At 59.8% G+C, this 16,511-nt stretch overlaps 1 protein-coding gene across 1 annotated transcript; it reads right to left on the reverse strand.

Moving 5' to 3' along the window:
• Nucleotides 1-415: 415 nt before the first annotated feature.
• WNT10A (Wnt family member 10A) lies at nt 416-12,600 on the reverse strand. The gene is made up of 4 exons (XM_004427568.2): nt 12,337-12,600; nt 11,114-11,376; nt 3,818-4,197; nt 416-1,491 (listed from the first exon to the last, which is right to left on the reverse strand). The coding sequence occupies exons 1-4, from the start codon at nt 12,447-12,449 to the stop codon at nt 994-996; spliced, it is 1,254 nt and encodes a 417-aa protein (XP_004427625.1). The 5' UTR covers nt 12,450-12,600; the 3' UTR covers nt 416-993.
• Between the last annotated feature and the right edge of the window lie 3,911 nt (nt 12,601-16,511).

Genomic DNA, 16,511 nt, shown 5'->3' on the forward strand with positions numbered 1-16,511 from the left:
ACCTGCTTAAGACCCTCTGAAGGGCCCCAATTCCTCTTAAATAAAATCCCAACTCCTTACCTTGGACTAGAAGGACACGTGATGTGACCCTTGCCCTCTCCACCCCCCCACCAGCTCCTCTCCTGCTAATCTGCCCCTTGATTGCTTCACTCCAATCACTTTTTGCTGTTCCTGCTGAGAAAATCTTTCTGACGTCATAGCTTTTGCATTTGCCTGGCCTCTGCCTGGAAAGCCCTTACCCTCAATTGTGCCTGGCTCTCCTTATCATGCAGGTCTCAGCATGAGGACCACAACTCAGAGAGGCCTTCCTGGACCAGTAGCTTTAACTAAAAGGGGCCCCACTCCCCACAAATCACTCTACATCCAGTGTCTTGCTTTATTTTCTTCTCGGCACAGAGCATTGTCTGAAATGACCTTGTTTGTGTATTTACTTGTTTATTGTCCATCTCCCCCAGCCAGAATGTAAACTCCAAGAGAGCGGGTGCTGTGTCTCTCTTATTCACATCTGTATCCCCAGGACCGCCACAGAGCGCCAGATCACAAAGAGTGCAAAATAAATATTTGTCAAACGAATGATGAGGGGCAGAGGCTGGTGGGGGAGGGTGTCTGAGGCCTCCACAGAATCTCTTCAGCTCAGTGATGTCCATTTCTTCTTTTTAATCCTCCTCCCCGTGCCCATCAGCTGCTTCATTCCCTCCCACTGCCGGGGAAGGGGTGAAGGGATGAAAGGAGACAGGCCAGGGGCTGACACTGGCTCTAGCGTGAGCTTGGGGCAGGGAGCCGGGAGATGAATCAGTGCTGCAGACCACAGAAGTGAGCGGTGAGGTCCAGGCAGGCCTGGACTGTCCCGTGATTGCAGCTTGACGACCCTCAGAGCTGGGAGGCTCCTAGAAAATCACGTGGTCCGACCTCCCCTCCCAGGAGCCAAGGCGAGGCCGCAGGGCCAAGCTCGCCAGCCACGGAGCGCCGGGCTCGGGGAGGGGAGCCCTCCGCTCACTTGCAGACGCTGACCCACTCGGTGATGCGGCACTCCTCGCAGACCACGAAGCAGCACCAGTGGAAGCGGCAGTGGCAGCGCTCGCTGCGCGTCTGGCGCAGGATGTTGTGGCCGCGCCCGCAGCACATGCTGCCGCAGCCGTCGGGGCCCGCGCTGCTCTTGTTGCACAGGCGGCCCACCGTGCCCGCCGAGTCCAGGCGCGGCTCGCGCTCGCAGAAGTCCGGCGACTTCTCGAAGTAGACCAGGTCGGCGGGGCTGGCGCGGCGCCGCGGCCCCGGGACGCCCGGGGCGGGCGAGGGTGCCCCCGCGGGGCCGGGCTCCAGCTGGCCGCCGTTGCGGTTGTGCGGCCGGATGAGCGTGGCGCGGTGGAAGCGGTTGCGCAGCAGCGCCCCCACGGCGCGGAACTCCGGCGTCACCTGCCAGCACGTCTTGAGCTGGCAGCTGCCTGACGTGCCGTGGCACTTGCACTTCCGCCGCATGTTCTCCATCACCGCCTGCAGAGGGAGGCAGGTGAGGGGGACGCCCGCGGGCCCCCCCCCCCCCGCTGCCCTCCTCCCAACGGCTGGGCCGGGCCGCGAGAAGCTCAGAGGCCCTTGAAACCAACTCCCATTACACAGACGCAAAAGCTGAGGCCCGAAGCGGTGGGGGCGCACAGCTCCTGAGCCAGGCAGTCAGAAGAAGAACTCTGCCTGCTCTTCTGCTGGGCTCCCATCCACCTCCCACCAGGCCAGGCCCTGGGGGAATTCCCTCCTTCCTGCTCCTCTCCTCTCCTGCCCGCCTTCCCCAGCAGCTGCAGGGGGCCCCTGGGGCTGGAGGCTCTTGCTTCCTGAGGGGGGATCCCAGATCCTCAGGGAAATTCCCTCTCCTTCCACCCCCTCGCGTGGGGGCCAGGAGCAGGGGGGTGCTGGCCCCACCATATGCCAGCCCCAAAGCCTCTGGCCTTGCTCCAGGCTGTGATGGGGGGCTGCGAGGAGTCTGAGACAGCCCCGACCTCCTCTGGGCCCTGAAGCCCTTTGCAGGGGGCCTAGGAGGGGGGCAGGGGCTGGGGAGACTTCCTTCTCCAGCATTATACTGGCTGGGGCTTATTCTGCCCAATGCTGAGTGCTCCCAGGAAACAGTGAGCACCAACAGGGGCCAAAGGCTCTACCTGAATACAGAAGGGAACCCAGGGAGCCAGCCCCCAGCCCAGTGAAAGGGGAGAGGTTCTCAGGCCTCCCAGGGAGTTATGGGAACACAACCTACCCACCTCCTGCCCAGCTCTCAACCTGCTCTGAGTCTCCTCCCTAAGAACCCCTTGGCGTTATCCTCACCAGAGACCCCAGAGCAAGTTGGGCACATCCTCCTTTCCCCCACTCCACTCCAAAAACACACCCTCAGACGGGGAGAGCAATGATCTGGGGCCCTCAAACCTGGGCAGTAGGGCCCTAAGACAGGGACCCTGCCCCTCCAAGTCTTAAAGGGCCCCACAGCTTATATGTGCAGCCTGTGGTGTCAGCACCATGTGGGAAGCAGCCAGTGCCTCCTCTAGCCAACAGCCCCAGAACATCTGCTTCCCACAGGCAGCAGCCATTAATTAACCAGTTTAACGAGGAGGAGGAGGAGGAGGCCCTGTTGGTATGGGCTGGGATAGTATCGAAGCTTGGGAAAAGAGCTGCACGGACAGGGCAAGGCTGAGTGGGAGCTGGACGTGACCCGAGGGTGGATGTACCTCAGTTTACCTCACCTCTAAGTCAGGATGGTTGGAGCTGAATCGGCAGGAGTCTTTGTGGAAGGAGAAGGTGAACTGGCCTGGGCTGAGAGGCCAGGAGAAAGGGAAGTGGGATGGAGAAGATGTCAGCCAGAGTGAGGGGAAGCCAGAAACAAGGCCTGAGCAGGCCGGGCAGGGCGGGGCGAAGGGAGGGGCCGAATAGCCTGGAAAGGAGGGAGCTGAGCTATCAGGAGGGCTAAGGCGGCATCTCAGTGTAGGCATGCACAGAGTGTAGACCACACTCTGCCCACAGGAGCTCAAGGGTCCGGGGCTGCATCCTGCCTCTGCCACTTTCTCCTGGTCACATCACCTTGGGCAAGCTTAGTCTCTCTATGCCTCAGTTTCCATACCTTAACATGAGGTTAATAACCGTCCTTCCCAGGTAGCTGTAAGGATTACACAGGCTCATGTGTAGTAAAGTGCTCTGGACAGTGCCTAACACATAGCGGCTGGCAATAAATGCAGGCTAGTATGACTTTCCTTTCTTTTTTTTTTCTTCAAATGAATGACCTTTGAGGTAGTATGAATATTTGAGGGTAGGGCGGAAAGGAGGGAGCAACCTTGGCACAGTACCACAGTGGCCCCTAGGACCCTCCCTCTGCAGGAATCCCTCATTCTGCACAGAAAGGCTGGGAGAGGAGGGGAGTCCCAGCATAAGAGATCACAGAATCATGGAACCTTAGAGCTGGGGGGCCTGATGGATGATCCAGTTGAACCTTCTCCCTTTACAGGGGAGGAGCCAGAGGGGCCCAGCCAGGCCTAGACGCCTGAGGTCTGACTGCAGCCCAGGGCTCTCCCCACGGCTCACGACAGGAAATGGGAGGAACCAGCTGCTGAGCGGAGAGTGAACTCACCCAGGAAGGGTGGTTTCATTCCTGTATCCCCAGGCTAGTCCAGAGCCTGGCGCACAGTGGGTATCCAATGTATGTTTGTTGACTGAATTAGCAGGGAGCAAGGAGAAAGTTGCTGACTTTGGGCAAGCAACATGGTCCCCAGAGGAGAGGGAGGCCTGGGGGAGGGGAAGGGCCCTAGGTGGAAGGATTTGGCACAGACCCAAGGAGTGGGGCTCTCACCTGCCTCCCCACTCGGTTGTTGTGGAGCCTCATGCGCGCGTGGATGTCTCTGTGCGGCTCCCGGGAGTCCAGAAAGTCCTTAGAGAAGCGCTCCCCGAAGCCCACGTCGGGGCTGCAGCCGCCCCACTCCCAGGAGTCCTGCAGATCGGGGCTGGCGGGGGGCAGGGCTGGGTGCTCGGGGACTCCGTGGCTCAGGCCCTTACCGCGCTGCAGCGCGTCCAGCTGCAGGCGGTGCAGCTTCCGACGGAAGGCCTCCTCGTCCCCGCGCCGGGACGCGTCGCAGCCGCACGCCTTCAGTTTACCCAGGGCGCACGCGTTGGACACCGCGTGCACCACGCCGGCTGCCGCGATGGCGTAGGCGAAGGCACTCTCTCGGAAACCTGCGGGTTCAGATCCACGAAGCATGGGTTCCGAGGGGCCTGACATCCCATCCTTCTGCCCTCCCTGCCCGACCTCCTCGCCACACCGAGGGGAAACTGAGGCCCACTGTTGGGGGAAGGTCTGGTACAAGGACACAAAGAGGGGGCAGAAGTCACCGCCGAAGTTCTGCACACAGGATGGGGTGGGGAGGTCTCCCCATAGCCCCCCTTTGTTGCACGCCCCTGTTTCTTCAACATCACCCTTAGCAAGCTCAGGATTTGTGTCTACATCTCTCCAGTTAGACAGAAAGTATCTGGTCCACATTCTTTTTGAGACTAGAGACTTAATCTATTACCTTTCATGTGATATTTGCAATTTTTAAAAAAAGTCTGCAAAAAGAAGGCAAAATTGAACCTAAAGAATAAATTGCCAGTGATGGAATTCCAGGCCCCAGGAGATGTTAATGGGCAGAAGAGTAAGTAGGAGGAGACGTGTTCCCCAAAAGCTCCCGGCCACAAGATTTGCGTGCCTGGTGCCACCCCCTTAGGACCACCATAGGACAGTCTCTGATGGCCAGATTCGAGAGGCAGAGAAATGAGCCCTCAGCTTCCCTTTCCCTGTCCACAGGGCATCCCTGAAAGGCTGCTCAGAGAAGGGCACTGCCCAGCCCCCCTGCCTGCGGTCGGTCGAGCTCAGCCGAAGAGGTGGTTTGAGGGACGCTGGAGGTGAGCCCGGTGCCCTGCACGGGGTCAAGCACAGAGTAGTGGTGAAAACTGAGAGGGAAGGGCAAACTAAGGCAGACACCTTGTCTGAGATGCTTGGGGGCACAGACTCCCTGATGAGCCACTCTGAGGGGCCCAGGGCTGGGCCAGCCTAGCCACTGACTTGTTCACACTGCTTTCCTCCTTGGTTCCCAGCCTGAGCCATCCTCTGGGAAGGCCCTGGTAGGTCTGGGCCAGTGACAGGGGGAGGCCTACTTGCAGAGGAGGGTCTGGCTCCTAGATCTGGAAGCTGCTTCTCACTTATTCTGCATCTGAGAAAAGACCTGCTAGGAGCAGGTTCTAGTGCAGGTCTCTGACCAGCCTCTGAACCAGAGAGAGTGGGCAGCAGGAGAAGCCAAGAGCAATAACAGCCCCTATACGAGGAGGAGAATCTGCCTGTGCCACGGGCCCCTGTAGGGGAAGCCCGGAACCTGCCTAGAGGCTGATGGCTTGGGGGAGGCCAAAGAGTCAGAGGAAAAAACTCTGGGTCCTTCCACCCTAGCATCACGGACTGGGAGGCCATGCTCTCTGGGGCTCACAGACCCCAGGGAGCCAACCAGGACTGGACAGAGACCCTAGTCCAATCCTACCCCTAATGCCCATTTTCTGCATCACAGGGCCCTCTCCTCCTCTCCCTGCCCAGCCGGATAAAAAAAAAGACAAGATGTGTAGTAGTTAAGAGTACGAGCTCTGGAGCCAGATTGCCTGGGTTAAAATCTTGGCTCTCCCACTTACTAGATGTTAACAGCTATGTGACCTTGGCCAAGTGACTTGACCTCTCTATGCCTCAGTTTTCTCATCTGTAAAACAGGGTTACTATTATCGGCCTCGCTGTTGTTCCAAGAATTAAATGAGTTAGTAAATTTAAAGTACATAGAATAGTACCTTACTCATAGTAAGTACTAAATAAACATTAGGTATTATTGAGAAGTTCTTCCTGCTGTCTGACCTCGATCACTACTCCTGAAGTCTCAGGCCATTGCTTCTTGTTTCCCCCGATCAGGGACAGAGCTCAGCAGCTCATGACCCACTCTAGAATAAGTCACTTGGGCCACCAGAGGCCCATGAAGCAGACTGTCCCTCTCTATCTTCTCTTTCCAGCTCATAGCATCTCAGCAGCTTTTCCATAAGAGCCCAGCTATGAGTGGACATGAGGGGATGGGGATAGGGATGGAGCCTTTAAAGGGGATGCTGAGAATTGGTGGGGGCTGCAGAGTAGTAGATGCTGCTCTGGGAGGTGGGGCCCAAGGGACATGAGGGCAGACGCAAGCTGGGAGCACAGCCTGTGTTTATCCCCTGCCTTTCATCTGTGAAACCCTGAGCCCTCCTCTTATTGCTGGAGGAGTCATCAGTGCACTCCTAGGACAAATGGCAATACTCAGATCTCCAGAGGCAGCCTAGGCCTCAGAAATCAGCCCCCAGCACACACACCCCTGTGCCAAGGTCATAGGGGTTATGGAGCTGGACCTAGCCCCAGCTCTCCCAGCTCCCAGGCCTGGCAACTTTCTGCTGAAGGATATTTGGCTCCAGGAAAGACCTGCTGCTGAGGTAGAACCCCAGGTAGCCCCATTCCCAGTTCCTAGGCCCTGTCTATGCAAGGCACCAGGAAAGAGCCAGAGGCTGGTCCAGGGGGATGTGCTGGGCCAACCACCATCTTCCAGGCTCAGGTACATTCAGGCCTGGAGGAATCTAGAGAAGTGTAGCCCACAGCCTGCAAGAACACCCCTACCTACCCCAGGCAGCTAAAGACACCATCCCATGGCCTCTGGCAGCTGTCACAGCCACATGTAGGGATGACCAGGCAGGGCCTGTGTGGCCACCCTCTGTTCCAGGCCTCTGAGAAGTCCAGCCCACTGGGTCTGCCCCCGGCTCCCATTCAGGGCCCCAGTTTCGGTCCTGGCCCCGACTGTCTGGGGCAGACGCAGGCACTGTGCCATCTGGCCAGCTGGAAGAGGAGGGGGCGGGGCCCTGGCCAGCTGGGCTGCCTGGAGCATTAGGGGGGCTCGTTAAGACGCACAATTAGCTGCCTCGCCTTTGATCTGAGACAGGGACTGCCAGCATCTAAGTGGAGTCAGCTGCTGCTACAGGCCGCAGCCATCAGCCAGGAAGGGGCTGGGGGAGGAGGTCTGGAGGGTAGGGGAGTGTGGAGGAGAGAGGATTCAGGAGTCAGTGGGAACCAGGAGGGGTTAGGGAAGCTTAGCCCCGCCCATTTGGGTCAAAGAGGGAGGAAGCAGAGAGGTCTGGTCTCCATTCTCTCCACGCAGATAATCTGTACGCGCTCGTGTGCCTGGGCTGAGAGAGAAGGAAGAGTTGTGTGCGTGTGGGAACACTTAGGGGTGACACTGAATGTGGCTACACGTTTGCACAAATGTGGGTAGGTGTGTGTGTGTGTAAATGTCAGTTTCATTTCTTGGACTACTCCTCCATCGCACCAGCTCACCTCTGGACACACAGAAGAGGATCATGGTGGCACTGCAGCTTGGGAGGCGGGATGACACGGGGCTGAGTGTGATCCCTTCAAGTCAGCTGGCCCGTATTTGAGTCCTGGCCCTACAGCTCACTTACAAGCTGTGTGACTAATGGCAGGTTACCCAGCCTCTCTCAGTTCATTTGTAAAATGAGAATAATAATGGGACCCACCACATGGGGATTATTCAAGGATCCTAAAGTATAGATAAAGTGCTTTAGCACAGTGCCCGACACACAGCAAGTACTTAATATGTGTTGGCTAATTTATTGGGTACCATTAGAAGAATAGGACCTTAGGTGATCCTGGGATATGACTGCCTGTGCCTCAGTCTCCCCATCTGAGTGGCAGCACGTACCCCAAGCCTGGAGGCCTGGCATAAAACCAAGACTCCCCAAGGATGAATGCAAAAGGGAGGTGGGAGAAGAAAGCCAGGGCGTTGGAAAGCAGAGGCTGGACTCGCAAATTGCTGGCTTCCCCTGGGCTGGGAGCCCGGCTTGCTGCAGAGCCTCACGCCTCCTCTTTCCCTCTGTGCCGAATGGGCCTGGGCCTGAGCGAAGCCAGTACCTAAACTGTGTGAGAACGCCGGGACCTGCTGTGCGTATCGACCACGCTCTCCTCCATCCAGCCTCTCCCTGTCCTCTCATTCCTCTCGCTCCAGTGCCCAAGTCCAGCCCGAAGCAGCCCCTTCCGCAAATCTCCCTCTGGTCCCTGCATCCTGAGAGACAGAGGGGTCCTCTAGTCCTCACAATGAAGACCTCCCCTCCAGCAGATGTTCTGCCCAGCACCCCACTCGCCCAGGCACCATCTGCCTGGTTCCTCAGAATAAAAAGCTGGGGATACCAGTGACCTTGGCATTTAGGTCAGAGCTGCCCCTGGTCTGGCCAAAGCAGTCAGCCTGGGCTGGGGGTCCTCCCACAGCTTTTTTCTGACTCTTTCTAGGCCCCTAGAGGCCCCTCTCCCTTTCCCCAAACCCCTGGATTCCAGCCCCCTCCTCATGCCCTCTCCTTGGCTGGGTAAACCCCTATTACATGCCCTGCCTTCCCAATCTTGTCCACTCCATATGCTCAGGCACCCTCCCTCTCCCTCCTACATCAGAACCCCATCCCTTCAGCCCAACCCATCTCAGGGAAGCTGTCAGGACAATTAGATGACAGTAACAGCATTAAGATGGAAGGCCCAAGGGACCACCTCCTTCCACAGTCTCTGAATTTTAAACACGGCAGAAGGCACCTTTAAGAGAATCCCGTTGGCAGCCTAGGTCAGAAGAGAGGTCAGCGCCCTGATATTCCACTTGGGGGAAACTGAGTTCACTTGACCCCACAATAGACAATCCACAGCTTGAAAAGAAGGGAGACTGGGGGAAGGACCCAGTCCAGGGGCTGGCTGCCACCAAGACTGGCCCCATGGGATTCAAATTTAGCTAGTCCTTGAGGTGATGGGCCAAGATGGACCAGGAAAGGAGCCCAGAAGAGGGTGAACCCGGATGTGGAGTGAGCGAGAATTGGCCCATGGTGTGGGGAGTGGCAATTTCTTTCCAGAACCCCAGAGTCCCCTCCGAGGAGGGAGAGGTAGAAATGAGGTGTCCCAATGAGGGGACAGAAGCCACAGAGGTAGGACGGTGTTCTGAGGCCAAAGGAAGGAGCCCAGCCCCCCTGCCGGAGCCCAGGAGCATCTGTCCCGCCCCCTCCCCGCGCTGGGCGCCGCCCCGCGCCAGCCAGCCCCGGCAAGTCTCCCCCGTCCACCCCTAACCTCTCCCCCCACCCGTCGCCCCAGCTCACCTCCCGCTTATTAAACTGCAGGTGAACCCGAGAGCGCCTGGCGCCTCGCCAACCCCGCGCGGTTCCACCGCTCCGAGCTCGCCCCCAAGCTTCCAAGACCCCATTTCCCTTCACCAGGCCACACGGGCCTCCCGCGGGCGAAGCGATCGGGACGCCTGGGTTCACTCACTAGAGGGGCCAGGAGGACCAGAGGGGAAGAGGGGACACCGAGGCCGGGGAGAGGGATGAGGAGCTTGCTTCGGCTCGCCTCGCCTCACCCGGAGCGGCCGGAGTGAGGATCTCAGCGTCTGCCCGAGCCCCAGCGAGCGCACCCCGAAGCAAGGGCTCGGGCGTCCTCCCCGCCGGGGCCCGAGCGCGGGAGGGAAAACGGGGCTCCGGGGAGCGCGGTGACCTGGAACCCGGAGTGGGAGCGGGCGCGCGGCGGCGGCGAGCGCCGGCCGGGCCCCGCCGGGCATGAACGAGCCGGGCCTGTCACTTCGTGTCTGCCGGCGCGGGCGGCGGGGCCGGGCCGGGGCGCCCGGGCCGAGCGGGGCCGGCCGGCCGGGGTCCCGGGCCGCCGCTCCTGGACCGCCGGCGGGGCTCGGATGCGGCGGGGCGGGCGGGGCGGGAGCGCGCCCAGGGGCGGGGGCGCCCTCTCGGGAGGGCCGCGCGGCTGGGGCCGGGAGCCGTCTGCCGCGGCCCGCGGGGATTAGTTCGCGGCTGCATGCCGCCACACGCGCCGGGCCGGGCTTGGCCGGGTAGAAACAGCGCCCCGGGCGCGCGGGGGTGGGAGAAGGGGGGAGCGGGGGCGGGGCGAGAGGCCTGGGGCTGGGCTGCGGGAGCCTAGGGTGGCCCCTGACTTGGGGGCCCAGGGGATGCAAGGAGGGATCCTGGGGAAAAGGGAAAGGCCCCTGCTTTCTGAGTTCTTTCTGAAGTTGGGGTACATTCGAGTCTGACTCTCCCTTGGGAAAGCCTTGGGCCTCAAGGCCAAAGGGTACAGTGGTCTCCCTCCTCCTCCACTGTCACCTGAGAATTGGACAAGTCCCAAGGAGCCAGGTCTCCATACTGTCCCACATGGGGTCCCCGCACTGTCCCACCCAAGCAGCTGAGAGAAGGAAAGATACCCAGCTAGGCCCATCCAGGAGGCTGGACCCCCATCTTTCCCAAAAACCAGAGTCAAGGCCTAAGATACCAGGGCAGGAGGTGGGTGTGAGCTAAAATGAGTGACAAAAGCTCCTGCCATCTCCAGCCCAAGCTGCTCTAGGGATTGTTAGGGGTAGCCCTGGTCACCCAGAAGTTGGGGAGAAGGATAGGGAGTGGGCTGCGGCCTCTCTGAGCGGTGAGGGGAAGAAGGGTTGGCAGGACCCTCAGGCCTGCTGGGCAGGAGGCACGCATACACCCAGTGCCTCTGATTCAGAGAGGATTTTCGGAGGTGGCGAGGATGACACAGAGGCTGGTGGTGTACCCCGCCGGGATGTGCTTCTGCGGACACACAGATGTTTTGCCTGCCCAGGCTTCCCCCACCTATACCATTTGGCAAAAGTCCCCAACCCCTCTTCATGCTGATTCTTGGTACTTTATCACAGGCTCTCAATTCTAAATACTGTTTACTAGGTAGAGGGCAAACAGGCAAGTGACAGATATGGCTATTTCCTGGGCCTGAGATATGCTGTGACCACGACAGGTCTGGATAACCCAAGAGTCCAGTTCTCAGGCATGGAACCCGCCACTCTCAGCCTACACAGCCCAACCTGGAGCCACATCTGCCCAGTTTGGCCCCCGTGGCCCTTCTGAGACCAGAAAGAGGCAAGAGAGCAGCACAGCTGGCAGATGGGCGCCTGGGGACGCGGCCAGCTTGAGGGAGTGAGTTGGGGATGGCTGGCCAACAGGTTCTGGGGTGGAGGTGCTGAAGGAGGTGGGCAGAGGGGCGAGGGCGAGGGGCAGCTACCTCTGCTGAAGATGGGACTCTCGTAGGGGATCTTGTTGCGAGTCTCGAGGCTGGAGCAGTTCCAGCGCTGGTCCCGGAACTGATGCTGGCACTCGTGGATGGCGATCTGGATGCCCTGGATGGCCGAGGCAGCCACATCAGGGTGGCGTACACACACCTCCATCTGCCGCCTGCTCAGGCCCGGCAGGGTCAGGCACACCGTGTTGGCGTTGAGCACGGGCTCTGGGGGGAGGCGGAGGCCCAGGATGTCGTTGGGTGCCGACCTGCAGGTGTGTGGGGTGGGAGTGGGAATGAGTGTTTTGGGGGGCTAGGAGGACACAGTCCGTGATCCCCATGTGCTAACCCCTGCTTTTGTAGGTTGGGCCCGTCAGTGTACCCCTAAACCATTCTCCTTAACTTGACCTTCCCACTATCATCCTATCCAACACAACCCACCCAGCCACACACCCACACAGGTAAACATGTCCAAATGCGCATACAGTATTCCATAAGCACATCCCCAGGCGTAGATGCTCACATATGCAGTGTTCCCCAGGGGACCACTCCCAAAGGCGTGTTTCAGACAGTCACATTCTTGCAGACACATTTCTGCACACACTGAGGTGCACACAGCCCCAAGAACACTTACACACATGCACACTTTGTCACAGTTACACACATACACAAAGACACAAGTACACACACGTGTTCATCTTGATCATCATACATTGATCGGTGAGCTCTCACATTCACACACATGTGCACACACAGCCTGCTGTTTACAACACAGCTTGCTGGGCTCACTCAGTCACAGACACACACACACACACACAGAACCCTTCTGGCTGTAGTCTCTCATTGACCCCATCTGGGCTACTCCCTTCCAGCCCCCATCCCTGCCCCTGCTAGGTAAAGCAAGGCAGTTTGAGCTTACTCCTAGGGTGGGGGTGCATGCCCCCCACATGGCAGGGACTCCAGGTTGACATTTGCTCCCCCACACACACACCTCCCTTTCTAGTAGCCATTACTTTCCTGAGCACTGCCCTGTCTCCCTGGACTGCCCATGTTCTGTCACCAGTTCAACCCCCTCCTACGAGAGCACTGTGTTTCATTGGGCACCAGCACCTCCCTGCGACACTGTCCCTCCCTCCTTCCAGGGTCCCCTGCCCCAGCAGAAGCGCCAGAGGCCCCGGTCCCTGGGGGTCCCGGTTCTCCAGGAGGGCGGGGCGTAGGCGAGGGCTCACCTGGGCACAGCGGCAGCCAGCAGTAGGAGGAAGAACAGGAGCGCGCAGAGCGCGGGCCGCGGCTGGGGCCGAGGTCGGAGCCGCAGCCTGGGGCAAGGGTGGGTGCTGCCCATGGCGCGCGGGCCGTGACGGGCAGGGACTGGGGGGCTCACAGCCCGGCGGGACCGGCGAGCCAGGGGCGACGGCGCATGATCCGCGGGGGTCGGGGCGGCTGCGACACACAGCTCCGACTCGGGTCACGGCTCCGGGAGCAGACGGCGCCCGCCTCCCTGCTCCATGGGGCAGCGCCCCCGGGCACCGCCCTCGGGGGGGGGGGGCGGGCGGGCGCACCGGGCACCTCCTGGCACAGGGGTCCGGGGAATTTCCCAAGGCCCCCCTGCCACAACTCCTGGTGCCTCTCGAGGGTAAGGGGGGCCCGGAGGTGCTGCGGGCTGGGGACGAGAGGCTGGGGTGCCAGGGAGCCCCCCCAGCGCAGCGCCGTGAGCCTGCGCTTCCGAGGGCGTGCGAGGCGGGCCAGGGGTGTGGGGGGGCGGCGCTGTCTGTGCCCGGCCCCACGGCCCAGAGAGAGTGACTGTCCCGGCTCGGGGAGCTCTGCCGCCTCCCCTTTCCTGCCCCCCCCGCCCCCCAGTAGAGTGTCTCAGAGCTCTACCCCAAGTGACGTCACGACGGGGGGGGTGGATGGAGGCGTGTACGTGTCCTGGGGCCACTGCGGTCCGCTCAGGACTCGGGATGGGAGCGGGCCGCGGGGAGGGAGGGAGAAGTAGAGGTGCTGGGGTCCGTGCGCGCGTGCACAGGGAGGTGCCAGTACGCGGGGCGCGCTGGTTTGTGTGGGAAGGTGTGTGTTACTGCGAGGTGTGTGTGCCTGGCTGAGACGCAGCTGCTGGGGGGCGGTCCCCCCCAATATACACACCTGCAGGGGCTGGAGAGGAGGGGCTGGCCCCTCTGCTTGCCTCCCCCACCTCGGGAGGGACTTCCCGGGCTTGGCTGGTGAGGCAGGTGTGGGGTCCTGCAAGGAGGTTTGGCAGCCTCTAGATCTTGCTCTCCTTCACTGTGTGACCTTAAACAGGTGCCTCCTGCTCACTGAGCCACCCCTCTGCGCCTTTGTGGAAGGAGGTTACTGAGGCCCACCTCGTCTAGTCAGTGAGCCAATGGAGAAAAAAGCACTGGGCTCCAGTAAATGCTTGTCTGGGAGAGAGCACCGTGGGGCGGCACATCCTGGGAGAAGGGATTAGAGAGTCTTTTAATCCTAAAACTGTGCTTTGGGGTCATCTTATTTTCCCCCTTTTATTTCACAAGAAAATATTGAGGCTCAGAGCAGTTCATGACTTACTCAAGGTCACACAGCAAGTTAGTGAAAGAGCTGGTACTGAACCTGGTTCTCTTGACTCTGAGCACAGCAGCAGAGCCCCAGCACTGAATGCTGCTTGCCCACACCTCCTGTGGATGCTCCAGGGCTTGCTGGGGCCCTGCCACCTGTACCTGGTCCACTGGGAGCTCCCCAATACCAGCCTCCTGGCTCAGACCCACTCCCCTCTGGGATCCCTTCCTGTCCTCCCACGCCAGCTGAACACTGGGCTCAGCTCAGTATGGCGTGAGTGTGCTGGGCCCAGGTAGGAGCCTGAGAGCTAGAGGGTTGGGGCACAGAGGCTCTGGCTTCTGTTTCTGGTTTTAACCTGGGCCCTGAGAGTGAATCCTACTCCCTCTGTGTGGCCTTAGCATCCTCCTCTGTAAAATGGGCGCAAGTCTCCCACTCTACACACATACCTCCCTCCCACCCCAACTGCCCCCTCTCCCTGTAGAGAGCCTCTCCTGGCTTAAGGTCAGAACTCCCTGAGCCTCTGGGCTCAGAGACAAAAGGGGCCCATTCCTGGAATTGCCCATCCCTGGGGAACTGGAGGAGAGAGGTGGGGCCTTGTCCCCAGACTGTCAGGTGGTGGGGGCGGCCTGAGCAACAGCAGGCTGACAGCATAGTCCCCCCTCCTTCCCCCATCTCTGCCGGCAGCCACCGCAGCTGTCAGGAATTAAGGGCTTGAGGCTGCTGGGGGTGGGGGTGGGGCAGTGGGGGGAGCAGTCTGGCCCGACAGCAGGAAAACAGCCGGGGGCAGGAAGCAGTCTGCGTCAGCCAGAGCCTTATGTGACCCCAGCCGCCCCCTGCCCTCCCCACTCTTCCCCACCGTGCTGCAGGAGCAGGGATAGCTTGGGACTAGAGTTTGGGAAGGGTATGGGGAGGGACAGGGCAGAACCAGACTCATCACAGGAAGGAGGCATGAGCCTAGGGTGGAGAGGTCACCAGCAGGGACAAGCTGGGCTGGGGGGTTATGCGCTCTTGGGGAAACTGAGACCCAGAAAGGATTAGGAACAGGCCCAACATGACACAGACAATGGTTCATAATCCGGGTTGCAGACCCCCTTTCTCCCCATCTAGTGCACACACTAGCATTTCCCATGCTTGATGTGTTGTGTGTATCCCCTGGGGTGGGCCATTGTGGGAAATAGTGATTCTGGGCCCCACACAGCCGAAAGGCCTGGGGGGTCGGCATTTCGAACCAATATCCCGAGTCATTTTCATGAGGACCACATTTGGGAAATGCTGCTGATCTGGCTGAGTGGCTGATTTTTTTTCCTTTGGCCTCCCCCTGATGAGGGAGGGTCACTTTGCTCCTCCTCCACTGTTCGTGAAATATAGAGGTGTAAAGGAGAAGGAGAAGACCCTTTCTTTGAAAACCCTGGGAAGCAAATAACGATTCCCAGCCTTGCTTGTGCTCAGGCATGGTCTGGCCTGAAGTCTTGAGAGTCCAGAAGGGCCCAAGTCTGAGGCACTTGTCTTCAGCCCAGGGAAGTGAGGGCATATGTAGGCACAGGGCCTTGGTGTGTGCAGAGAGGAGGCCCAGCCCCCTATGGCCCATGCCATGGGCAAGCCCCTATCAGCAGCCCCAGGCCCCGCCCTGGCCCTGCCCTGGGCTCTGGCCCTGGGCCCGGCCCCAGCCCCCGCAGCCGCCGCCTGAGACCACAATTACAGGGGCCACTGGAGGTGGGGGGAGCACCAGGGATGAAAGGCGGCTGGGAGAATGGTTCCAGCTGTGGCAGCTCTGGAGGACGTTGCAGGAAGGGAGGGCTGGGGGAGTCACTGGGTGAGAACAGGTGGGACCCTCACGGCCCTAGCCCAGGCCAGGCCAGGCTCAGTGCCGATGCTCTGCTGGAGAAGTTTGTCTTGGTGAAGAAGAGAGGGAAGGAGCCCAGACTGATAGGGGAGCTTTGTCCTACTGTCCAGGTCTCAGGGGCCACCACCCCTCAGCAAGGTAAGGGGGCATAGCTTGCTGCTGCAGCCTCCCAAACTCCTAATATGTTTGGTCACTGACAGGAAGGGGAAATGCTCCCAGAGCCTCCCCACCCATCTGCCTGAGTTCCGGCTGTTCCTGATGTGGTCACACACACATCTGGGGCGCCTCTGTGCTCTTCCCCCATCTCCCCAGATCCACATGTCCCCCACCACTCAGCCAGCGGGGGACGTTGATAGCTCAGACTGTGCCCGGGGCTGAGCACCTGGGTCAGCGGGGATGGGGGGGTTGCGTTTCGGAGCTCTGCTTCCAGCCCCCTTCCAGGCAGCAGTGGAAGATGCAGACCATCTCAGAGCTTAAGGAGGACCAGGATAATGGTCAAAATGGGGACTTCCTGGCCATCACCTCTCTCACCCTTCACAGAAGGCAGCTCCCAGCCTCCTGCCAGGCTTCGTCACGCAAGACAGACCACTACCGTGTGCCTGGCAGTTTACAGATTGCAGTGCACTCTTACAATATACTAAAAAGCTATCAGGCACCCCTATTTCATGATGGGGAAACTGAGGCTCAGAGAGATCAACTGACTTGACCAAGGTCCAGCTTGCAGGCTAGGCCTTTTTTCACCATATCGTACTACGTCCTCTGAAATCTTTTTAACCTGCTTGGAGTCATATCAGTTCATGCCACTGCCTCAGTTTCCCTGTCTGGCAACATGGAGGAGTACATCCAGTATCACCCACCCTATACCACACCCCCAGGAGCTGGTAGTAGAGACTAGGAGGCCGGCATCCGAGCTCTAGGTCTGGGTCACCCAGAGGTCCCAGACTGTCTGGAACCCTAGCAGCCTGACCCAAGCTGTCGGCGCGTCTCCTTGCTTCCTTTCATCCTGCCCTGTCC

This window comes from Ceratotherium simum, chromosome 37 (genome assembly GCF_057802395.1).
Source record: "Ceratotherium simum simum isolate JZ-2026a chromosome 37, ASM5780239v1, whole genome shotgun sequence".
NCBI lineage: Eukaryota > Metazoa > Chordata > Mammalia > Perissodactyla > Rhinocerotidae > Ceratotherium > Ceratotherium simum.